The 24,224-nt window shown below is 48.2% G+C and overlaps 3 protein-coding genes across 3 annotated transcripts; 1 reads left to right on the top strand and 2 right to left on the bottom strand.

The window, feature by feature from the left end:
* Positions 1–67: 67 nt before the first annotated feature.
* LOC111077447 (tetraspanin-9) lies at positions 68–5,602 on the top strand. Its single transcript, XM_022371725.2, has 6 exons — positions 68–443; positions 3,747–3,817; positions 4,567–4,758; positions 4,836–5,030; positions 5,102–5,262; positions 5,334–5,602. Exons 2-6 carry the CDS (start codon positions 3,755–3,757, stop codon positions 5,572–5,574), a joined length of 852 nt encoding a protein of 283 aa, XP_022227417.1. The 5' UTR covers positions 68–443; positions 3,747–3,754; the 3' UTR covers positions 5,575–5,602.
* Positions 5,603–6,402: 800 nt separating this feature from the next.
* On the bottom strand, positions 6,403–7,991 carry LOC111077448. Its single transcript, XM_022371726.2, has 4 exons — positions 7,615–7,991; positions 7,424–7,546; positions 7,215–7,346; positions 6,403–6,911 (listed from the first exon to the last, which is right to left on the bottom strand). Exons 1-4 carry the CDS (start codon positions 7,831–7,833, stop codon positions 6,828–6,830), a joined length of 558 nt encoding a protein of 185 aa, XP_022227418.1. The 5' UTR covers positions 7,834–7,991; the 3' UTR covers positions 6,403–6,827.
* Positions 7,992–10,046: 2,055 nt separating this feature from the next.
* On the bottom strand, positions 10,047–23,443 carry LOC111077450 (membrane-associated guanylate kinase, WW and PDZ domain-containing protein 1). The gene is given in 9 exon segments (XM_022371727.2): positions 10,047–10,423; positions 10,425–10,805; positions 10,873–11,079; positions 12,259–12,570; positions 12,636–13,521; positions 13,582–13,715; positions 13,778–13,894; positions 13,896–14,151; positions 22,922–23,443. Coding segments are annotated over 8 exon segments (2,379 nt in total). The 5' UTR covers positions 14,115–14,151; positions 22,922–23,443; the 3' UTR covers positions 10,047–10,300.
* Between the last annotated feature and the right edge of the window lie 781 nt (positions 23,444–24,224).

The raw sequence follows: 24,224 nt of genomic DNA, 5'->3' as shown, positions 1-24,224 counted from the left end.
CGCTTCGTGGTCGCTGCTCGACGCTTTGCTATTTTTAACTGCGACTGCGATGAAAACCGTCGGTTTATTTTGTCGTCAAGTTTATTTCAGCAACCGCCGCGAGCGCATCATAGAACCTGCGGACCGAGCCGAGCAGCAGTGCCGTGCTGAACAGCAGCAGCAGCAGCAAAAGCGCAAAATAGAAAACTCTCAAAAATTGAAATTGTTGTAAAAATAAATTGGACAAAAACGTGTGTCGGCGAAGAATAACCGAAAAGGAGATCAAACAAATTCTAAAAAATATATATAACAAAAACAACGATCACATCAAATTGCAACACAATTTTTTTTTGCAGTTAAATTTTGTGTTTATTAGTGCGCGACATCAATACGGACGACCGATCGAAACTAAAACCGATACCGAAATCGAAACCGATTCTCCCTTCAGTTGGAGTAAAACAAATGTATGTGTGACTGTGGGTGGTGGATCCAAGTCCAAGTCCTTCCCACAAATATATCTCTATAAAGGTCCCTTTTTTACAAATGCAACAGCGAACCTTTGCAGTTTATTGACAGCCAGCCACAAAACAGAAAAAACCAGATTGAAACTGAAAAGAAATGCGGCAATGGGGCACAAACAAAGTAAACACACAGATTGGCCGATCGTCGGGCAAACCCCTGGCCCTGCTTTTCCAATCCCCTCTTCTCAGAGACGAAACAGCAAGAAAACCAGCAAAAAAGAAAGGCTCGATTTGGAGAGCCGCAGTTTTAAATACTCTTGAAGTTCGATTGTTACATAGAGTTACATATTATCACTCATATATCATTCAATCTTTCTCGTAATATTATTCCTCTTTAATCAAACATCGCCAAATTCCATAAAAGATATTCATAGTAAGCGACGAGTACTAAAATTGGGTCAAACTTTTGGTTGGATTGTCTTTAAAAACGAAAGTTTTGCCCCTAAGACTTTATTTACGAGCTGTCTTTGTTATGACAGGTCTTCGGTAAAGCTGGTTTTAGTTAAATTAAGCAGGATTATGATTGGCTAAGCATTGATTTCTTACTTTTGGATCACAAATTTGCTCACATTGAGTGAGATTGGTCTCATGAATGCCATAAGACATGTGTAGTGATCAGTGCTACCACCATCTACAGTGAAAATAAGAGTCTGACAGAACTGATTTAACCTTACTACTGTTTCAGAATAGAAAAGGGGTTCTTTCTCAGCCTGACAAACGACTTGTTGTAACATTGGAATACCCATTTTTGCAAAGAGTATCAAAAGAGAAAACTTTTCGTGGACGACGACGACTACGACACTTTGAAAGACCAACAGCAGTAAGAGCTCTCGAGAGGGGTAAATTGGCTAGTCAATGGTCAAGAGAGACATCGGCAGACGGTGAAAATCTTTTCATTGCTTGCCGCAAATGTCGTCGACTTGGTAGATCTGTGCGGATTCCACTGCTTGCTGCTTGCTGCTCGCTCTTTTTCCCCTCCTCGCTCTTGCGGGAAGAATGGTGACAATGGAAACTGCTTTTTCATTGCCTATTTTTACTGCTTTGCCATCCACTGGTCTTCTTTGTTTTCTTCGTTTAGTGTTTTTATCATGATCTTTGCCACCGATTATGAAATACATATATTTGGAGAAACAGAGAATAATTTCCAGATTTGTTAACCAACAATTTCCATGGCATAAATCACTCGGGCAACATCCGCAGTGGAGGAGTAGAGGCTCAGAGAAGTCAAGCCTGAAATCCACATACTAGTCGTCGTAGTCCAGCCCCAGCTTCGGTTTGTCCACTCTCGAATTATGATAAATGTGCAGCTGTGTGTGGGGGGGGGGGTGGGGTGGAGACAAGACGAGACGGGACGGGTCTGGGGTAAATCGCAAATTTTCAGCGTCAAATGCCATTAAGCCAGTCCGCGTTATTGAGTTAAATTGGAAAATAAGCGAGCGACAGTTACTCTCGTTGCTGGGCCTTTGCAATTGTTCGCACTTGGAAACGACGGACTGCGACTGCGACTGGGTCTGGGACTGGGAGTGAACCGAGCTGCACAGCCCTGGCCCAAGTCCCATTATCCATTCCATTCCATGCCCCCCCAGTAAGTCCCTCACTGCCCATTCCAACTTATTTGCACTACTATTTCATTATTATGTTGGATGTGGTGGACGCTGATGATGATAATGATAGTTATTCCAATTACAGAGTAGCTCTTTTCCCTCTAGTTGGCATTCCACAGTAGTTCCCCGAGAATGGGTTAGGATCGTAGGAGGATTCTGGAAGTGAGGCCCGCGAAGCAAACTGCACGCATGCGTCTGTCGCGTGCTCTGTCCAACAGCAACAACCGCCCCCAAGATTTCAAGTTCAGATCCATTAACGAGGGTGTGGTGGGAGGCTCAGGGATGGACTGTAAACGATTACCTAATCCGAAACGAAAGCCGCTTAGATCCTATGGGAAGCCCGAAACTGCTTTCTTTTCGCCCCTGGCCCATCCACATACATTGTAAGCAGTGCAGCTCAGTTGAAAATATTGTAATATCAACATTGTAAGGCACTCCTCATCTGCTTCCTCCCCACTGCTCTCCGTCTAACTGCTGCCTCACATGCAACCATCTAATCTCCCAGCTCCCAGGTGGCGCGAGAATTGAACATGAATTTTCCCAGATCCGAAGCTTGATTGCCACACAACATGAATTAATTTGCATAAAACCAATTGAATTTGTGTTTTTCTTTCCCATGAAAGTTGTGTAGAATGGAAATTTTCGGTTCTCTTCACTTGTACAATCCTCCAGATGTTTACATATAAATTTGTAAATACTCGTACATACACGTACACGTATGTACATACATACATACATATTTGGTTAGCTTTTAAATAGTTTACACATTTGAATGACCCTCGATTGCATTTGTATACGTACATATGTATGTTTGTAGTCACACAATATTCTGAAGTTCTTTTTCAGCTTTAGTTCTGGATTTGCATATTAATTAAAATGTCTTTAGAGATCATTCTCTCATTACTAATGATTTTTTTGTGTGACCTCTTTACCTGCTACCTGTACCATTTTATTGTATAGAATAGAAACATTCTGTTCATATACTCAGAGAAGTAAAGACTCTCACAACTTCCCTTCGGTGTCCGGCTGTTTGTTTGGTTGTTTCTCTGGATAATGGCCTGCAGATCTGGTTGCTATTCTATTTGTTTGTTTTCATTGGATCATATCAAATATTATTTGCATAAACGAATCCATGGCTGAGTGGATGTGCAACAGCTGCACTGCCACCCACCCGCTGGCAGACCCCGCCAGCCATTCCGTGATACTCCCATTAAATGGCCATAGACAAAAGGAAATGCCAATGGAAGCCATCAAAAAAATAGCAACAACAACCACAACAACAAAATCAACAATAAATTCTTTTTGTTTAAATTTATGAAATTTCAGTTTTATTTATACACAAACACATACACAATTACACTAACACACACACACACACACACACACACTCACGCTCATTCAATGGGGTCGCCGAAAAATAAAAAAAAAATAAAAAATCGCTTATTTAATAGATGGAGAAGAACATTTCTAATGAATGCAGCGCGGCAATCGCAATCGCGTTGCCCATGATTTATGCCCCCACTGTGTGAGTGTGGGAGTGTTTATGTGTGTGTGCTTTTGTGTGTCTGTGAGCGAAGGAAAAGGGGGAAATCCCAGCCGACTCAAAACTGAAGCTTGTTGCATCTCTGTCATTTCTTTGCAGCTCCCGCGATGGGTAACGCCGGCTACACGTGCATACGCCGCACCTTTTGCTGGCTGAACATCATTCTATGGGTAAGTCGCCCATCCCATTCCCAGTCAAAGGGATTAAAGAATCCGGAAGTCACGTAGAAGATATCGAAGGAACCGCAGCAACTGAAAAGGATATTCTAGATCTTAATGAAAGCACTTTGCATATCTCATCCAGTGATTGTAAGTTGGTTGCTACAGTTTGGTGGATATCTGACTAGAGGGTAGCCGCACTCCGTTTGTTCTTACTTGTTGCTGCCTTTTCTATGCTCTCGCACGCATCGATAACAAAAACTTTGGCCGCCTGCAATGGCGATGGCGGTGGCGGATATGCAGCAACAGTTACAGACAGCAGACAGCAGACAGACGGAGCAGACAGGCAGGCCAGAGCCAATGGAGTGGCAGTGGGACTGGCAGATGGCAACAAATCAAAGGCAGAACTTTGCCGACGTCGTGCGTCTGCAGCGGAAGCTGCGAGTGTGTGTGTGTACGAGTATATGTCTCCTCGTCGCATTGTCTGCTTGTGATTGTCTTCAACGGCTTTGGCGGAGCTTTACTTCATTCTCAGTCTCCGTTTTGGTCTGCCTTCCATTTGCTCTTTGAACTGTCAATCGCTGTCAGTTGAGGAGCTTTGTGCTGACTGTCGCAGATATCAATGATAGCGGCGTAAGAGTTAATCGATTGAACAAGAGTTTTCCAATCGATTGCCAGAGCACCTGTCATGTCACTCTCTCTCTCTCTCTCTCTCTCTCTCTTTGCATTTAGCTGACACACGTTCTCTCGTTTTTTGACAGCTCTGCAGCTGCGCTTTCCTGGGCGCCGGCCTTTGGCTGCGCCTCAGCTACGAGGGATATGCGACACTGCTGCCGCAACATGCCGCTCTCAGTGCGGATATGATCTTCATGTCGATTGGGGGTACTGGGTTCGTGGTGAGCTTCCTTGGCTGCTGCGGCGCCTGGGTACAGTCGCGCTGTTTGCTGGTGCTGGTAAGTAGCAGGTGGATGGAACGGTTAGAGCGGTAGAGCCATTGTTGCCACATTCTCTCGATCTCGTTCCACAAAAGTACTTTATGCTGATCGTGATGCTGTTCATGAGCGAGTTCCTGGTGGGCTCCATTGCGTTCCTCTTCCGCGGCGGCCTGGGACGGACGCTGGCCAACGAGCTGCGCTTCGGAATCGAGCGCCACTACAACAGCAGTGACCGCGGCTCCCTGGTGGCCCCGTCGGTGGCCGCCATTTGGGATAGTGTGCAGCAGTCGGTGAGTCGGCCATGTGCCACCCTCTCTATGCCCATCCTCAACTCAATTAACTGCCCCTATTTGTTTTTCAGTTTGAGTGCTGCGGTGTATCCTCGTACGAGGACTGGTACGACATCCAATCGTGGACGGGCAAGCGCTGGGTGCCAGAGTCCTGCTGCCGCACTCTGTACGACCAACGCCAACTGATGACCGAAGGATCCGGCGATGGTCTCCTGCGCGTCGACTGCGGCAGGTTAGCATCCCGCACATCGAACATAGCACAGTGTTCTCCGATTGATTCCTCTCCCGCATTTTAATTCACAGATCAGAGAACCCCTCGCTGTGGTGGGACAAGGGATGCGCCCATTCGCTCCAGAGCTGGTTCACCGGCCAGCTGAATGTGGTGGGTGCCATTGGACTGGGCATCGCCTTCGTGCAGCTCTTCGGACTGATCACCTCGATGCTGCTCTTCTGCACCGTCAAGCATAAGCGAGCCTCCGACACATACAAATCCTACTCGCCCTCGATCGACCCCCAGACCCGCACCAGCAGTTGGGAGGATTGAACCCGTCTGTAGCAGAGGGACAACATCTGAAAAAAACAAAAACCTAGTTAGATGTCTCTCTCCAGGCATTTTTCTAGCTATCCTGCATTTTTTTTTTGTTTTTTTTTTTTTTGTTGAATCTCTTTAGTTTTTAAACCATTCTGCGAATTGTGCCAAAAATTAATTTTATGAGAAATGTGTAGTGTTCTTTTGTTATAATTTGTAGGAGAAAACGTATCCGATGTTTATTAGGGTAGAAGAACGAGGCTTGGATCCTCGACAGCAACACTCACACATATCGAAACCTGTCTAGTTAGTGGTGTATCCATATTGTGATGTGCTCTCCTATATAGTGTAAGGCCCATAATCCGAGCACAGCATCCAGTACCAGGCCCAGGACCAGGCAACGGCAGCGGGCCCAGTAAATATTCGCGTACTCGTAGGCCTCTCGAATAACTAAAGCAATATACATGCATACATACATATCTACTATACAATACACAACAATATACATTATACTATATAGTATATACATACATATATATATATATATATATATAAAATCTACATATATTTATGTTATTTATTAATGGACACTTGTAGTATTCAAAGAGCAACAACAAAAACAACAACAAACAAACTGCCCACAAAGCAAAGGAAAACGAAGAAGTGGAGTGGAAGTAGGAGGAACATTATGAAAAAAGGAGAGAGGAGAGAAGCAGCAGAAGAATTAGTTAAATAATTAACCTTATTATGAGTATGATTATTTTATTTATATATTTATATTTATATTTATATATCGAATATACATTCCTAAACAGAATCAATTACACAATATTATTGCGATAAGTTACAAATAAATTAAAGTATTTATTTAAATTACATACAAAACAAAAACAAACAAAAACAAAAAACATTTAACATTTAAAAAGATAGGCATACATACAAATTGATTTATATAAGAGTACATATTGTAAGCAGTGCTCCCACACACACGACCAATAATTCCCATGACAACTAAACGATATGGCCATCCGATATACATATATGTATGGCAGCTCCGACTTGAAGTATACTGCCGGAAGCAAAACTTTCATCTAGACGGACTGACGGACATATCGGCTATATCGAATAGGCTGTGCATTCCGATTAGATTTACATGTAATTTATGAAAGTCCAGCCGCTGGGAAACATCTGTAACACCCTCTTCAACGGTCATTGCCATGACGAGCCATGTAACTCCCTCGGTGAAAGCTCGGCCAAAGGCATTCTCTTCAGAGGCCCACCAGCTTGCCCCCGATGATGTCCAGCTGAGTGGTGATGCCCTTGGAGACGCTGCGAGCCAGCTCTCTGGGTTTCTGTACAAGGAGAGAAAGAGTAAGAGTGAGCGTGGAGTTGACCTTGAACAAACACATTGGTCGGCGACGCACGACTGCTTGCATAAGCAGGGTTTTGGTTCCAAGGGCCAAAGAAGAGGACTAAGCAGGAGCCAAAGCTGTGGCCACAGTTTGGACTAAAGCAGTGGCTACAGTTTGGATCAAGCAGTATTCAAAGCAGAGGTGCATACGCTCTCGTCATATTGTGCAATTTAATGTGCGAACCAGCGAACGAACGAACGAACAAACAATCAAACAAACTGTAAATTTCAGCACAGCACTCACCTGTATCAAGGTGTTGAGCAGATTGGAAAAGGCCTCGTAACCATTGACAATGGTCCGTGAGATGCCGTCGAACATGTCGCCATTGTTGCCGTACTTCTCGTGCTCACTGATGGTATCCAAAATGGGAACGGGCTACAATCGTAATGGTGACACAAACAAACAAAAAAGACGTACAATTGCCCACAGTACTAATTTGAAGTTTAACCCACCTGGGACAGCTCGGCCACCCTCTTGTGGCTGTTTTCGTAGGCGCTGAGCACCTTGGAGGGTATGGCCTCCTGTTCGAGGTTCACCGACTCCGCCGTCTGGGCGGGCTTGGGCAGCAGCGAGAGCTGCAAGTATCTGGTCAGCAAATGCAAGTTGTACCACGAAAGGAGTTGTGTCCCTTCTCGATACGCACCTTGAAACCGGCCGTCGCCTCACTGGCCGCTACCTGTGTGGACTCCGCCTCGGCAAATGCATCGAGGGCTCCAAACTCTTCGGCCGTTACCCTGGCATCGATGGGCGTGGCACCGTCTTTGGTTGTGGGCGCTATGGGTGTGCCGCGAGTGCAGTGGCGGAGCAGCAGCAGCATTATCAGCAGTTGCAGCGGAAGCCTCATCATCATTGTCGTCATCATTGCGAAACCAACCAGTGGTGTGGACTCTTACGAAACCGAAAGTGAAGTAAACTGAAGTGAAGTGAAAACGTCGCTAACTTTCGGGCTGTCTCCGCTTTTGGCCAGTCGCTGTCTGTGCGCGGCCAAGTCCAAATTTCAACTGAATCGCCGCGTCTGCGCAACGATTTTATTGGTTTAACCCGTCCACGAGTCGGGGCTTGGACTCTGAGCGAGTGTGTGTTTGCTGGGTGATAATTTCAGTGCTTGTGTAAACGACAGCGGTAGCCGCTACAGTAATGCAGCAATCACCTATCTAAGTCAAATATGGTACAAAATACAATCCTCGTGCATTCCTTATTGTTTGCTCAAGGAGATGTCTGTCGAAGAGGAATTGTGTTGGGTGAATGGCCACAAAAAATCTCACCTTTTCCCAGCCCATCGAAGCTAATCCAAAATGTTTACCAGCCTAAACCAGACTTGCACTTTTCCTTATCCTAGCATATTATTCGTTATTTTTACCCTAATAATGTGTCCCATTTCAAGCGTTTCTTTAGTCTGCTCTTCCTTATTCGAAGCGGTCTTGTCGGAACGTTTACTTGCCGCTGGGCGTCACCTAACCCATCCAAATCTCACGTAACCCAAAACTAATTGAAAACGAACACCAGTTGACCCATCGAGTCACAAGCACCGCTCTGTAGTGTAACGACCAAAGCAGCCGCAACAGGCAATCGAAGTTTAAGATACCCTCGTGAAGGGTATACCCACTCGGCTGTTGTTCTGCTGATCTGGAGCAGATCGACTCCTCAGCTCTGCAAGCAGCGAAAGAAAATTTAAGAGGGTATCGCCTACATTAGCAGAGTAAAACGGTAACCCAACCCGCAGCAGCAGCAACAAAATCGAGTCCGGCAAACTTGTTGCAGTCCACGTCCACAGTCCACAGCTGCGCTGGCCCATTGCGTGCTCCTCTCTGGCGCAACAATGAGGAAGGAAGCCGATCGGTGTTCGTTTACTCAGTTAGTTGGTCAATCGGGCGACCGGGTTTGTGCAACTGGCTCCAGACACAGTCCATTACATGCCGCCACAGTCCACCCAGCCACCCGCCGACTGCCGCTGCCGCTGCCAACGCCCACCATTCCTTTTTCATCAATTAAAAGCGCAAACATTTTGAAGTTGATTGTTGTTTATGGTAATCGCTGCTGCCGCTGCTGCTGTTACGGTGTCATAATTACGAGTACGTATACATTAATCAGCAGCGGATCCCCCTGAGAGCTGAGAGGTGATATATGTACATATACGTATATAGAAATGGAGATTTCTGCGTGGGTTATGGGTTACTAATCCGCGTGGGTTAGCCAAAGGACTGACCCGCGTGGGTTAGCCTAAAGACTGGCTGCCACGGGTACTGTCCGAGTGCACTCTGGCGGAGGGAATGTAGAACCTACATTGTAGATGTAGATGACAGATGTAGCACAAAAAAATGTAAGCTGATAAAATATTCAACGAGAAGGAACGTTGTGAGTCGCTTCTGTGGACGCGACTCTACTTTTATACCCGTACTCAGTCGGCCAACAATAGTCAAGTAATTTGGCGTGCAAGTTCTACATATATAAAGGTAATCCCCACAAAGAGTTGGCTTATCTGCAAGGGTATTACCGTAAACTTGGATCCATTCCTAAATGTAAAAACTGCAATTGCAGATATGCATTTCCCATGCCACTTGCCACAGAAATCTACAGCACGTAGATTGTACTATACAAGTACGATCGTAGTATTGTGTGCCTTGGCCTGGCCCTTTTCGCACGCCAAGAATTACAAGACATTTCGAGTGGGAGTGTGTGTCAGTCTTAGCCTGTCAAATTAATTTGTCGCTCGGCAGAGGCCTAGATCTATGTCCCATAAATCGATATATCAAGCAAGCAATTGACGGGATACACACTGTACAGTACAGTAGACAAAACACGGACCGATATCTTTATGGCTCGAAATGTAATTGGGATTTGCTGGTTTCGGTGTGGCTGTTGGGTGTCTGACGCAAGCGCTGAGGCATTTTTCGCCGTCTTATCAGTTGTGGGATGTGTGTTGCCATTGTCTATATATAGTGTACACCCTGAACATCTGAGCACACATTCACTTATACGAGTATGTCCATATCCATTATGTACATAGATCAATTGTGTGCGCGTTCAGTTTTATTGGAAGCCTGCACAAAGTTTCGCACACACCACACGCGTATGCGGAATTTATATATTTTATTTACAGAGTACATCGAATAATAATAAAAACTAATCGTACATCTTTTCCATTTCGAAAGCTCAACAAATCGCACAAAAAAAAACCCTATTATTATTGTAAAAAAAAGACATAAGTAATATGCGGTAATATGTACGATGTGCACATGGGAATGCCGCCTCTGCACGTCCAGTTTTGTACTCTTCTCCGTCGAGCGTATTGCACAAAAGTATTGCTGATAGCACGGATCTGCGTGGCGTCAGTTGCCAAACTTAATGGTCTTCTCCCCGTGCTGACTGAAGCTGGCGCTGCTCCGACTCGAACCGTTCTTCAGTATACCATTGGAGCTGAGCGTGGCCACCGTCGTGTCGCCAACGTTCACCTTTCCTCAGCGTCTCCCGCTTGGTTCGCTGCTCTCCGTACTCCCCGATGGTGACTGTGCCCAGACGCAGGGTTCGTCGCTGTTGCTGTTGCTGCTGCAGTGATGCTGCTGCTGCTGCTGCTGCTGTTGTGGGGTATGTTGCTGCTGGGGATGATGCTATGGTTCCATGGTTGCCCCGCAGCTGGACGGCATCGTAGTCGGGCTGTGGTGTGGCCGGCGGCCGAAAGCCGCCCACACTGATGCTGGCACTGCGCATCGGTGACATGGGCTGTTTAATTTTGGATGCCATTCCATTGCCAACAATGTTTCCATTTGAATTTCCATTATCATTGGCTAGCTTCAGCATTTGTGGTCTAGGCTGTGGATTGGCAAATTGTGGCGGCTGCAAGAGACAGACAGTGGATTATGAGAGGAGCGGCCCAGAGCTGTGCGCTGCAGATGTGGCTTACCGGTGGCGGCAGTTCCGGTGTCCCATTGCTGGCCGCTGCTCCATTCGTGACGCCATGCTGACTGGAATTCTTCTGTGTGGCTACTGCTGTGCGGCTGTTTACTTTGCTGTTGCTGTTGCTGTTGCTGGTGCTGGTGCTGGCGGTACTGTTCCGATAGCAGCTATCGTCTGGCATTATCGAGGTGCGCTTCAGTGTCTCACCGCGTTCCTGCACAAAAACACAGAGAGAGAAAGAGCGAGAGGATATACCATTAGATGGTGGCTTGTGGCGCACACTTTCCCCCCAGCCCCACTCAGCCTTGGATCAGCATTGAGCGGCTGCCATACCTGATAGGTGGACATGGTGACCAGAGGTCGTCCGATGGTGACGGGTCGCATGGTTGGCATATGGCTGCCCTCCGCCTGCCCACCACCGCCACCATTACCATTCTTCACACGCAGCAGACTCATTTGCTTGTGGGCCACAATCAATCTGTTCGGCTGCTAGCTGACGGCACGACTGGGCCATTTGGCCGCAGACCGATGCCTCCCGACCTGGCTCTGGACGCTAGCGGCGCAGTTCGCTCATCGCGGCGGCGCCCCCCCGCCTGATTAGATAAAAACCATTGAGGAGTACTCACAATCAGAATCACAATCATGCCCCCGCTCCCCACCCCCTGCACCCTGCCCACACACTTTGTGCCCGCCTCTATTTGCTTTTTGGGCCATTTGTTTGCCTGCGCCTTTTGTTTTGGTTCCTTCTATCAACATATTCCCAGAACCCCAGCCCCCATCCCCCCCAGTTGCGTGAGTCATGAGCGTGTGCGGCGATGACCATTTGAGATTGATTTGAAGGAGGGTCCCAAGTAGGGGCAACGAAACCGAATATCGGCCACAATTAAACTGTCATGGGGGGGGGGCGACTACTATCTATTGAACAATTTCTGTGATTCGATTGATAGATCGACCACTGCCGAATGCTGCCTCCTACACCCCCTCCACTGTGCACTTCAAAGCATAATTAATCGGCACTCGATCGAACAATCAAATCAGCACAGAGCTCCCCCCCCACTGGGATGTGCAGATCAAATGGAAGGCATAGCCCAACCTGGAGCCTGCTTTTACTGCTCCACTTGGCAGCGATAAGACGAGGAGCGCCACTCCACGCCACGCCACGATACAATCGAAGCGTTGATAGCCAACCCTTGTGTCGCGTCTGTGTGCAGCTCGCTGAGGCAGCAATTGGCCAACAGCTTGATTAGGTAACAACTACAACAATGCCACAATGGGCTGGCTATAAGCAGGGGGCTTCCAACTGGCCAACAACAAGTGCAGCCCAAGAGGCTCGCTTGACCTTTACAAGTAGCTGATGATGATGATGACTGATGGCTGCTGGCTGCTGGCTCACCTTGTGCTCGCTCTCATGGAACCCGTTCCTGAACATGCGCTGGTGCGCTCGCTTGAATTCATCCATCAGCGCCGTGTGCTGATCGCCTCCATTCGCTGTTCCACCTGTTGGTGGTGCTGCTACAGCTCCACCTCCTCCTCCTCCTGCATTGCCCCGATGCCTGTGCGACACTTGGGCAACCGCATGGCTGCTGCTGCTGCTGCTGTTGCGGTGACTGTGGCTGTGGCTGTGGCTACTGCTGCTGCTGCTGCTGCCATTGTGAGCGATCTGATTCAGCTCTCGATTGTTGCGTTGCTGCTGCTGCTGCTGCTTCTGGAATAGTTTCAGTTAGTGGGCTGGCATATTGCCTATCTCCCCCTGCCTCTCATATCGCTCACCTCTTTGCGCTTCTTGAGCTCCTCGGTTATGGCACTGGAGAGGCTGCTACCCCCAGCAGCAGCAGCCCCTTCGCTGGCGCCTGAGCCGCTGGCCTCATTCATTGCTGTCTTCGGTGGGGGTGGAATAGGTGCACATCCTCCTCCAGCTGATGCTGCTGATCCTTCTGCTGGTGTCCTCTGGTGACTGCTACGTCTCATGACGCTGCTGTGTGGTGCCGTCCGTGTGCGGGACTGCGGCTTGTCCGTTGCGGAACTGCAACTGGAACTGGAGTGGCTGGCTATGAACGTATTGTTGATGGAGGTTCCGTTCTCGGACAGCTTGATGATGGTCTTGTTCAGCTGCTTGCCCTGGACTTGGGCCTGCGACCAGGCAGCCGGCGAACCAGAAGCTGCACCACCCGGAACCGCCTCCTCACGCACCGCCGTCAGCCGCTTGGACTTGGCATCGGCCCAGCAGGGACTCTGATCGCCGGTCACGGAACTGGCCGAGCTGTTATATCCGCTCGACTCGCCCGGAAAGAGGTCACAGCCGGCGGCGGTGCGCACCACCATATCCAGCTTGCTGGAGCTCTTCATCACGGCCACCGCCTCGCTGAAGAGCACGTCCGAGAAGTCGATGCTGTTCACGCTGAGGATCTGATCGCCGGGCCGCAGCCCCGCCTCTCGCGCCACACTCCGCTCCTTGGTGAACTGCACGAAGATGCCCGGCTTCCACTCCGGCCCCTTGCAGATGCCCAGGCCCAGTTTGGTGCGCGGCGCCACGTGCAGCACCACGCTGATGTCGCGGCTGGCGCTCCTCCGGTCCGCCTTGAACGAGCTCTCCGAGGGCGTGCCACTGACGCTGGGCAGCTTCACCACGCTCCACGACAGACGCTCCTCGGGCTGGCTGTTGCGGAGAACATCAATCAATGGTTGAATGCGATCTGGGATGGAATGTGTGACTTACTCCCTGACTGGCAGCATGCCCACGCCACGCACTTTGAGCGTGACCCGGTCCTGGCTGCCCACCAGCTGAATAAACTCCTTGTGCACGGCATCGTCTAGCCGAAAGCCATTGATCCGCAGGATCTGATCGCCAATCTGCGAGCCAAGGGAACCATAAGAGCGGGAGAACGGCAAAACCCGCAGAGGAGCGCACTTACCCGCAATCCCTTTAGCTGCGCCTCGCCGCCATGCTCCACGTGGGAGACAAAGAAGCCCGTGCCGTGCTCCCGGCCGCCACGCACCGCAAAGCCGTACGTACTGGCACGCTCCGGGCCCGCCCACCAGAAGGCGGCGCTGATGCGGACGCACAAGTCGCAACACCCGCAGCCTGGAGCTCGTGGGGATGGCGCACCACGAGGAGGCGGCCGTCGTGGTCAGTGTCATCACATCGCTGGACGCCGAACTGGTCGTGGAGCCCTGCATGCTGCTGCTGCAGTCCGTCGATGCCGATGCCGATGTCGATATCGAGGCCGAAGTTGCAGTCATCGTCATCATTGTGGAACGCGTTCAGGTTCAGGTTCAGTGCAGGCTGCTGCAAGAAAGATGGGGCAGGAAACAGGAAACATTAGTCCAAGGATAGACAGGATAGACAGGTACTCGTGGAAGCGGTTGAATGAACCATCAGACCATTCCATCTGCAAGTGGTAGCTGGAGGATTTAATCTACTGCCACCAGGATGAACAGCATCATTTGGGATCGTTTCTTGAGGCTGTAAACCCTCAAACAATTTATATATAAGTGGGTTCAGCTACTCGTATCCCTGTGCATGGAATTTGGATCATGGATCACTGCTTAGATTTGCCATCAATTATTAATTCATTTTTTATCGATTCTTATTGATCCCCATTCGCATTTATCGGACTGTCAATCGATAACGGGTATCGTAAACGCACTTGGAAAGCACTTCCATTTCCGACTCGAAGCTTTTGGCGTATTCCATGCGAAAGCTAAAGAAAGTAAGTGGAAGGGGAGTGGAAAGGGGAGTGGAAAGGGGAGTGGCTGTGCCCTCCCTTGCCTCTGCACCAACTCGTCGATTTTGGCGACGTGCAACGCCTGACAAGTGATATGTGAGGAAGAGAAGCAGAGAGTAGAGCCGGGGAGAGCCGAGTGCAAAACTTGAACTTGCAATCGAAATTCCCCCCCCCACCAACCTCGAAAATTGGGTCACACGCATCGACAACGATGGTGATGATGGTGCTGCTGCTGCTGTTGCTGCTGGTGGCAGCGTTGGTGGTGGTGTTGCGGCCTGCTGGTGTGGTAGTTTTGGGCTGCTTTCACGCGCCAGTGCCACTGCCACTCCACTCCAGCAGCAGTGTTGAGCTCTTGCTGCCACTGCCACTGCCACTGCCACTGCTCCAAAGATCACATTCACCAGCGTCGCGTTGTCGTGTCGTCGTTTCGTCGCATAATTTCACTTTTTCACGTAATTCTACGCTTCACTTGCAGCGACAGTGCCAGTGGCAGCGACAGTGCCGGCAACGACGAGCCAAACGAAAGGAAACAAAACGAGAAAATTATAGAAATTTATTATTGAAATTGCACTTCCAGTGCTGGCCCCCCCCCCCCCCCACCCCTCCTCTACTGAGATGGATCTACTCTCCGATCTCCGGTCTGCTCGAAGCATATTTCTGTTGCCATATAAATCACTTTACGAATCTGTACAGAGCAACCCATGAGCCATTCACGAGTTAAAGTTCAACCCACTTACGATATGGGGTCGTGGCGGAAGGGGAAAGGTGTTTGGCCCGATGTTGCCACATGCCACAATCACTGACGTAACTCCGCTCTGGGGTCCCCCCCAATTACTCGAATCAAAACGTTTATAATTGCCGGCACACACAGCTCCAATGATGAAATCCGTCGATTCGGCATGGAAAGACATTCGCACCAACTGCATTAATTCAGCATTATGCCGTGCGGGCTGGGGCAGAGAGGCCCCGGAAGCCGCCCCGCGCCAGGCCCCGCACCCCACACACACCCAACCGTCAAGTTAATGCCTTGCTGCAGAAAGCCCACGCCCCGGGGAAATGGTTCAAATAGGAATGCCAATGGGACTCTGCCCCCTGGGCTTGGATGCCAGTCCACGACACTTGCAACAGAGGCTTGAGGCTGAGCAAATATATTTCTTGCTCCTTTGGAGATGGCTTGCATGGAGACAGTTCCTGTAGCTCCCTCTCTATCTCCTCCTCTGTCGACTGGCATTCATGAGACATATATATTTTCCAGATTGGCAATTGGTTGAGTCGTCGTCTAATTGCTTTGCTCGTCATTAATCAGTGGCGACAGTTCAATTGCTCGATAAGTGATCAATATAATTGTTGGCTGCGAGTGGAGTATGTTATTCAATGCGATCATTCGATCGGCAATCGTATCGAGTGGAGTGGGAGTTTGCAGAGAAAAAAATTGCATGGCGATGACACAATTTCATCCATTTATGCCAACTAAAGAGTTCCGCCTCCGCCGCCCATGGATCGATTCGATGGCCAATATGTCGATATCTGAACAGATTTTTGAATGATTCTTCAGCTTTCCCCACCGTGTCAACCACACAGACACGATCGAAAGACAGAGACAGAGACCCAATTCTTCTGAGGTGAAACTCTTTGCAATCAAAAAAAAAAGAAAAAGGAAACAACAAAAAATGTAAGACAAAACCCGACCCGCCACAGAATATGTGGAGTACTGTGGAGGCGCGTGATAATCAATTTAAAAAGAATCGTCGCTAATGCGAGTCCAACGAATTTCGGATCTGGATGGGGCAACGGCAATGGGCAACAGCAATGGGCAATGGGAAAACACTTAACGCTCTTGTCACGCAATGCTCGTAATGCGGTGAGGGGGGGGGCGTGGCATTCACACACCACACCGAGAGACCGAGACCGAGAGAGAACAAACCAGAAATAACATTGTAATGCCTACGTGAGCTTCCCATTCCAGCAAAACAAAACACACTCACATGAACTGAAACTGAAACGGGAACTGGAACTGCCGGCAATGCTGGACCGAGACCGAGACAACATCTCAAATTATCCAAAAACAAAAAAAAGAAAAAAAAAAAGTAAATAAAAACATACACAGAGAAAGTCCATGTCCATGTACATGTCCATGTCCAGCAGTACAGAAGCAGAAGCAACACTCCTCAAATAATTATTACATTGCTGCTGCTTAAGCAGATGAAACGCAAAATACGAGCAATGTTGCAAGAAAAACCAAAAAAAAAAAAAAAAACATGATATCAAACAAGAAACAATGTTTCGGATACCCTTGATTTTATAAGGGGCATTATGGATTCCAGTGTGGGTTTTGCATACGAATTCTGGTGGCTGCAGACTAAATCAACTAAAAAGTGAATCAGTCCCATCCTTTGGTTGGGTGTTGAATACTTGGGGCAGGAGGAGACTCGCGTCACGCACACGACATGTATATTGTTTTTGGAAACGCGCGTGCAAGTTTCGGTGCCAGTTTCGAGTGGAGTATAAATGTGATTCATACACACTGAAGCCGATCGATAAATCTCGTATTTGGAAACAATTTCTTTTGCTTTTCCGAGCAATCTTTAAATATCTTGCAGCATTCTCTTTTTTCTCTTTCCCACCAAACATAAAAAAAAGAGTATCTAAAGCTGCGGCCACGTATCCGCAGCGGCCTTTCTTTTTGTTGCTCGTGTTGTTTTCCCCCAGCGAGACATTTCTTGCGGTCTGCTCTTCTGCAGAAATGTTGAGCATAAGATTGTGTATGGAAATAAAAGTAATAATCAGCAGCCAATGGTCAAAAAACAGCTTGTATTTCTTTCTGCTGCTGCTGCTGCTGCCTGCCTGCCTCAGCACTTTTTCAATTAAATTTCCAACCCGAAAGCTGAAAGCTGAGAGCTGAGAGCTGAGCAATTGCCAAACGGAAATCGTACGGAAAGTGTCAACATGCCGCAGAGGCGTGACAGGAAGTGTATGTAGATGCCACAGCAAGCAGAAAGCAGCAAGCAGCAAGCAGCCGCAGCAGCAACTCATTAGAACTAATTGTAAGGGGTACGGGTAGCGGTCAAGTGGAGCCGAGCCGAGCCGAGCCGGCTGCAGCAGTTGGAAGATGCCGCGCGCAGGTGAAAGGCCGTCAAAGAGTTGGACTTTCGTTTGAGGGGGGCAGGGCAGCAAATGCTGTAGCTGTGGCTGTGGCTGTTGCAGTTGTTTGTTGAAACTTAATTGTAACTGCCAAATAATTTGTTGCGGCCACAGAAACTGATTATCATTATTATTATTACTCTATCTGTTGGCAGCTTGTTGCCTCTTTCTATTGTTATTAACTGTTGAAACGACAGCAAACAGAAACAGACAGCAAAGCCAGAGACAGAGCCAGAGAAAGAGACAGTGGTAGATTCCGCCTGCCTGCCTGGCTGATCGATAAACGGATACCTTCAAGTAGCTGCCCAGTAAGCAGTCTCTCAGCAATGCCTCCAATGGACTGGAAGGTGGAGTCAATCCGATGGCAGCATGGGGCCAGGCCGTGCAGCTTCATTGTGTGGCTCGGGCTGGCTCCGATAATTGCCATCAATCTCCCGCTGATAAATTGCAGACGGATGTGGGATAAGTGGGCCTGCAATGTCATTAAATTACAGGCATTTACCAATTGGACTTCTAGTATACCAAATACCGCATAGCCGAAGATCTGCTGCAGGTAGCCGCCCAAGAAATTTCAGCTTTCTTTTTGGAGTGTGATGGCAAGGATCAAAGCAAAGCATCCCATCTTCTAATTAATTCGCATTCAAATAATATCGATAACAAAGAGGCAAAGATCAGCGAAAGCCTCCTGCTCCTACAGCTCATGTCGAAATGGGAGCAAAAGCCAAGCCTAAGGCGGGGTTCAGAGCAGAGAGCAGAGAGCAGGGGCCCCTGCTATGTCGAATGGCATTCCATAATCATCGCGTTTGTTGCCCAAGTCTTTTGTTGATTTGCTGTGACGATTGCCGGCGCAGCAGCCCATGAGTGAGCCTCCATTATTAGTGGGCTGGCGGATCTTAGCTAGTGGGTTTATCCATTAAGCACGTTTTAATTGCTTGCAGCGTGCTTGCAGCAGGGCAGAGCGAGGCTGAATATTTGCACGTATTTCTTGTACGTACCAATGGATGGATGTATTTTCCCTTGTGTTGATTTTCAAATAAAACAATTTCCATTTGCATTTGCAGCGAGACGAGCAACGAGCGCTGGACGGGCATGGAGCGGTGGTTCGGCTTGGCTTGGCTGGCTGCCAAATGAAATTACAATAAATAAAAGAGAAATTTCTGTTGAATTTTCTGTCCAGACCAGAGACACGTGAATGAGCATCCATCGGATTGGGGCATATGGGGGCATCCTCATATGGTTGCAGGAGGAGGAGGAGGAGGTCTTGTCTTGTCTTTGGTGTGCACCTGTGTGCTGCCTCTTTCAATGCTTTTACTTCCGCTGATGCTGCCTTCTGCTGCTGCTGCTGGCTGCCTGCAATCAGGCAAACGCACGACTGACAACGTGACAAATTGTCGATAATCTAAGTGCCCCATTCCATATCCAGCCCCCTCCTGTCTCATGGCTCTTCCTCGCAGCAAGGAAGGCATTTTTCTGGTGAAACTCCTCACCCGTGTGTTGTGTGTTGCTTATCGCCAAATTTGCAGGCAATGTCAAACGTGGGTTATGCCACCAAGCAGCAGACAGCAGACAACAGACAGCAGACAACAGAAAACAGACAGGAGGAGGATGCGCCAGAGCCAGAGCCAAAGCCAGGGCCCAGCCATGGCCATAATCGTGATGCCAGCAGCCAGCAGGCGACTCCATAAATACCAAAGCGGTTGCCTCTGTTGTTGTCTTGTGCAAGGAAGCGTCCCCATCTGTGTGGCAGCTGCAGCCAACGATGCTCCTTCTTCGTCTGGGAGAAAGCTGGGGGCACACAAAACTTTTACTCTGCCTCATTTTAATTGCAGAACATTAACAATGCGCCAAAGGATTGGCTCTACCTCTGGTACTGGGCCTGTGTCTGTGTCTGGGTTTGGGTCTGAGTCTTAGTCTGGCGGCTCCCTGGCTTTCACCTTCAGCCAATTAGGATGGCGGCAGTGCCTTATGCAATGGCCTTTGCCTGAGCCTTTGGCCAGTAGCCCAGCAGCTCTTCTCTTTCCGTTTTCCTACCCATAGATCGCATCTACCAATTGAATGACAAAACATCTGCCATTAAATGCCTGCCCTCATACGTACCAACAATGTTGTGTGTCTGTGGCATGTGGCAACAGCACAGCTCTGGCGGGTGAAGCAATTTACATTTTGCGCCTCGAATCATTCCGATTCCACTCTCTGTCTGTGATTGCGTGCAAGATGACAGCGGCAGATGAGTTTGAGTTTGAGCCTAAAAAGCCTCTTACTGCCTTATTGCGTCAGATGGAAATTGGCTCTGCTCTGCCACTGGCGGTGGCACCTTGTTGCCACTAAACAATCGCCTCCTCAATCAACTGTTTGGCTGTGGCTCTGGCTGTGGCTGCTATTGAACTTTTGCTATTTTGGCCAAGATTCCCACACACACCTGCTGAAGCAGCCAGAGATGCTGTTGCAGACGATGGTTGCAGCTGCCAAAACATACCAACCAACCACCCACCCATCCACCCACTCTTGCAGCGTGTGAAGCGTTGCACGGTTGTCGGTTGTCGGTTGTCGGTTGTCTTTTGCTTTTGGCTTTCAGCTTTCGAGGCGTGACACGAAACACCATGTTTCAATTTCAAGTACGTTCGGTTCGGTTGGCCCTAATGCGCTGACCAGACCCCAGGGTAAATGACCGCTGAATGGCGCGCAAAAATTGAATTGTTTTGCATAAATTGATGTTTCGTTGATTCGTTTGCTGTGTGCTGTTTCAGTTTCAGTTTCATTTTTGTGGCAGTGGCAGCATGGCTGTTGTTTTAATTGAAGTTGTTGTACCTCCGCTGTTGGGCCCACGCGCAGCAGCAACAGCAGCAACAGCAGCTGCCAGATGGAGGCCCAGCTGCCGCCAACAGAGACTTACAGGCGAGGTGTAGTGGGAGTGGGAGTTGGATGCAGAAACTGGATTGTCAGGGCGCGGCTGCTGGCTCTCCTCGACCATCTGCAGATCATCATCAGCCGAGCCTCAGATGCTGCTGCTGCCTTCTGCCTGCCTGCTGCCTTCTGCTGCAGCGAAAGTTGTCCAGTCCAGGCCAGGCCATTTTTCTCCCCTTGCAAACACATCTTCTTTTCTTGTTTTGTTGTATTGCCATGAGAGTCACACAACATCCCATCCAAAATTTAAGAGCCACAACTGTAGCACTTACAAAACTTAAAACTTAAAGCTGAAAACTGGATCTGCCTTGGGGATCTAAGGGGGTACTTCTGGACCCTCCAACCTGGTCTACAAATACCGATTATAAAAATTAACATCAGCAGCAGCAGCAGCAACAGCAGCAGCAGCCGCAGCCGCCGCTTAGCCAGCAGTCGTTTGCTTATTGGGAGGAAGGCAGCCAGGCAGCCAGTCAGGCTGACTGGAAAGGCGGCTTGGCTTGGCTTATCCTACAAATGCCAGACAAGCAGCCAAGAAAATTCAACCAGTCCGAGAGTCGCCGCCGCTGTCTGTCCGCCTGGCAGAAAAATGCCATTTGAGGCTAACTGGGCGGCGAGGCGAACTGGTTGCCCAGGCCAAATTCTTCAGCAGCAGCAGCAGCAGCAGCCTCGTTGCTGCTGCCCGTCCTCGGTGGGGCTTGGGTTACAAAAGGAGCCTGGCTCTGACTCTGGCTCTTCTTGGCTCTTTGGCAGTGGCACTGCCTGTGCCTGTGCCTGTGCCTGTCTGTCTGTCTGTGTGTGTGCTTTGAGCAGCCGCAGGCGGCAGCCTCAGTTTTGCTGCATTATAATTTCAATTTTGTGTATATTTGAGATACGCGCAACTTGAATTGGCATTTTCCATTTTGCATTTTGCAATTTGCAACCAAAACTGCAATTGCAGTTGCAACTGCGGCGCTGTTAGGCCATTCCACAGGCAACTGTCCGGGTAATTAAACCACAATTAACGCCTCATCATGATGGGGGGGGGGGAACAGCGATGATGATGATGATGACGATGATGGGGATGACGAGGCTGGCTTTGGACAGGAAATGCAATTAACCGATTGGCCCACAACTCAGGCTGCAGCCATTTGAAAGTCTCCGCGGCCGCTGCCGCTGGCTGCCTCATGCCTCACCACAGGCCTTTTTGGCCGACCAGGTGCTCTCACTTCTCCCTCTACCTCTACCTCTACGTCTATCTCTATCTCCTCTCGAATGCCCAATTGCTGGCGGGGATTGCATAAGAGATTGGTGTCGCTGCAATGATCAATCAGTCATTCAGATGTTCAATCATAATGGGGGTGCTGGTGGGAAGTGGTTGAGGCAGGGACAGGTAAATTCAAAGAGGAGGGAGAGGGAGAGAGAGAGAGTATGGGGAAACTTTCTTCCGGCAACGGCAACAGGGAACTTTCTTCCTGATGTTTCCCCCAGCGACAGTGCTCGCACCCTTTTTTTCTCTCTCAGCGAGCCTCTTCTACAGCAGAGCGAGAGAGCGGATCAACAACAACCTTTCCCCCTGCACATCCCGAGTGAAAGAAAGTGAAGGAGTAAGCGGGTTAAACAGAGAACAGAAAGTTTAGTCTCGTAATAATTTGTAGAGCAACATATACAGGGGGTTCTTCCGCAGACGGAGAGCGAGAGAAACGAAAGCTTTCCGGCCTTTCTTCCTTACCGAGAGGGACAGCGACAAGCCTCGTGTTTTCGCCGCCAGAACTTTGGCTTACCATCCGTTACTCGGGAACAACGAGAGACAGGGACAGGCAGCGCATTCTTACGCTTTCTAACAGAATTTTGTTCACCATCTTCCTTCATCTTTTCTTCTTCTTCGTCTCTTGGTTTGGACTAGACTTTAAAAGTATTTAGAGCAAATCAAGAGCAGACGGCAGACAACAAAAGCAGATATAAGAGTCACAACAATTGAAGGCCGCGGCACAATTAGTGCGTTATTTATTATTAATATCTCTCTCATTCTTCTCTCACAAATTGTGTCGCCCGTTAAGCAGCTTAAACAGCAGCACAATAAGCACACACACAACACACACACACACCCATACCTAGTAGCGGTTTGGTGGATGGGAGGATGGATGCCAAGCAACGGCAAAATAAGGCTTCACATTTCACTCTCGCAAACACACATACACATACACATACACGCCAGAACATAAAGGTAATGCACATCCCCATGGCTGCAGCAACACACACACACACACACACATGTTAATAAACATATGTACAAATATATATATTTACCTCATTTGCGGTGCGGTGGGGCGTCCAAAAGAAGAAGCACAAGTATTAAAGTTAAGGAGAGCCAAACAAAAAAATCAAAAAACAAAACACCAAAAAAAAAAAAGAGCAACACACACGCGAAACTCTTGCAATTAGAGCGCGGCAACAATCACAAAGAAGCGCAAATTCTTGGTTCGGAGAATCTGGTGGCGGTGGCGCGGGAATCGCAGATTCAGCGACGCGAATAGCAACAAAAGCTACGGCTGCCGCATGCACTTTACACTTTTGTGGCTTGCGAGTGCGAGCGCACTCAAGTGAGACGGCAGGACAGGTGCAGTGGAAAACTGAAAACTCTTTCAACACTTTCGATATGCCTTTCCTTTCGGCAAAATTTGAATAACAGTTGCACAGTAAACAAACAAAAAAAATCAGCCAGTATCAGGAAAGTACATGTGCACACAATGCTGTTGTTATTTCACTCATAAACACTATGCACCAGCGAACTAATTTGTTGAGTGAAGCCACCGCGAAACAGCGAAACGAACCGCGTAGCCAAAGCCGAGTTTTTGAAGTGGGCGCCAGTGTGACTGGATTACCGCCTATCGATAAAATATACAGTCAGACCCTCAGAAACATACCGAAATATACCGTCCCATTTTTAAAATATACCGTAAATATACTGACGGATGCGTTAATATTCCCCGATTTTGATATTCGGTTTAATATTATTAGCTAGTTAGCCCTCTCAGCCCTAAACAAATAATTTTATACAATTTCTCGATCAATTTTGTACAAGATTGGCTAGATTTCAGAATTCCTTTTTATTGGATTTTATACATAATACGTTTCAAGCCAAAACGGCCAAAGCATAAAACAAAAGTGTGTACCGGAATGTAAGTATGGACATTTGTATACCCTATTTCCTTTAATATATGTTAAATCAAATTTATCTTACAGGACATGATCATTTTTAAATTTCGACGATAATAATTTGTAAGTCAGGAAAAAAATTATCGCTAAATTGAAAATTTCGTATGTAAAAAGCAAACTCATTGAAATTGTTTAGTAAAGTTGCGAAAGCGTTGTTAAATCATTTATTTTCATTCCACATTACATATGCACTCTTGGAGAGTTTTAGTACATACTAACTTAGCATATGATCCTCCTCCCCAATACCACAATCCGGTCCAGTGATCCGTTCTTTCGACAGCTTTGCGCACTTGCACTTGCACTCTCGCCACTTCTCGCCACTTACAGTTTAACAGTTAGATAGAAACGAGATACAGTTAGAGATTCTCATATAAAAAGAGAGCAAGCGAACGAG

Source organism: Drosophila obscura, unplaced genomic scaffold (genome assembly GCF_018151105.1).
Source record: "Drosophila obscura isolate BZ-5 IFL unplaced genomic scaffold, ASM1815110v1 contig_165, whole genome shotgun sequence".
Lineage (NCBI taxonomy): Eukaryota > Metazoa > Arthropoda > Insecta > Diptera > Drosophilidae > Drosophila > Drosophila obscura.
This window is presented reverse-complemented; position numbering and strand designations above follow the sequence as displayed.

Bases quoted from the DNA above. Each gene is read 5' to 3' on its own strand.
- LOC111077448 (XM_022371726.2), bottom strand. From the start codon at position 7,833: ATGATGACGACAATGATGATGAGGCTTCCGCTGCAACTGCTGATAATG. The intron at 7,547-7,614 runs GTGCGTATCGAG...AGATACTTGCAG, and splicing joins AGGCGACGGCCGGTTTCAAG to CTCTCGCTGCTGCCCAAGCC. The intron at 7,347-7,423 runs GTGGGTTAAACT...TTACGATTGTAG, and splicing joins GGGTGGCCGAGCTGTCCCAG to CCCGTTCCCATTTTGGATAC.
- LOC111077447 (XM_022371725.2), top strand. From the start codon at position 3,755: ATGGGTAACGCCGGCTACACGTGCATACGCCGCACCTTTTGCTGGCTG. The intron at 3,818-4,566 runs GTAAGTCGCCCA...GTTTTTTGACAG, and splicing joins GGCTGAACATCATTCTATGG to CTCTGCAGCTGCGCTTTCCT. The intron at 5,031-5,101 runs GTGAGTCGGCCA...TTTGTTTTTCAG, and splicing joins GGGATAGTGTGCAGCAGTCG to TTTGAGTGCTGCGGTGTATC.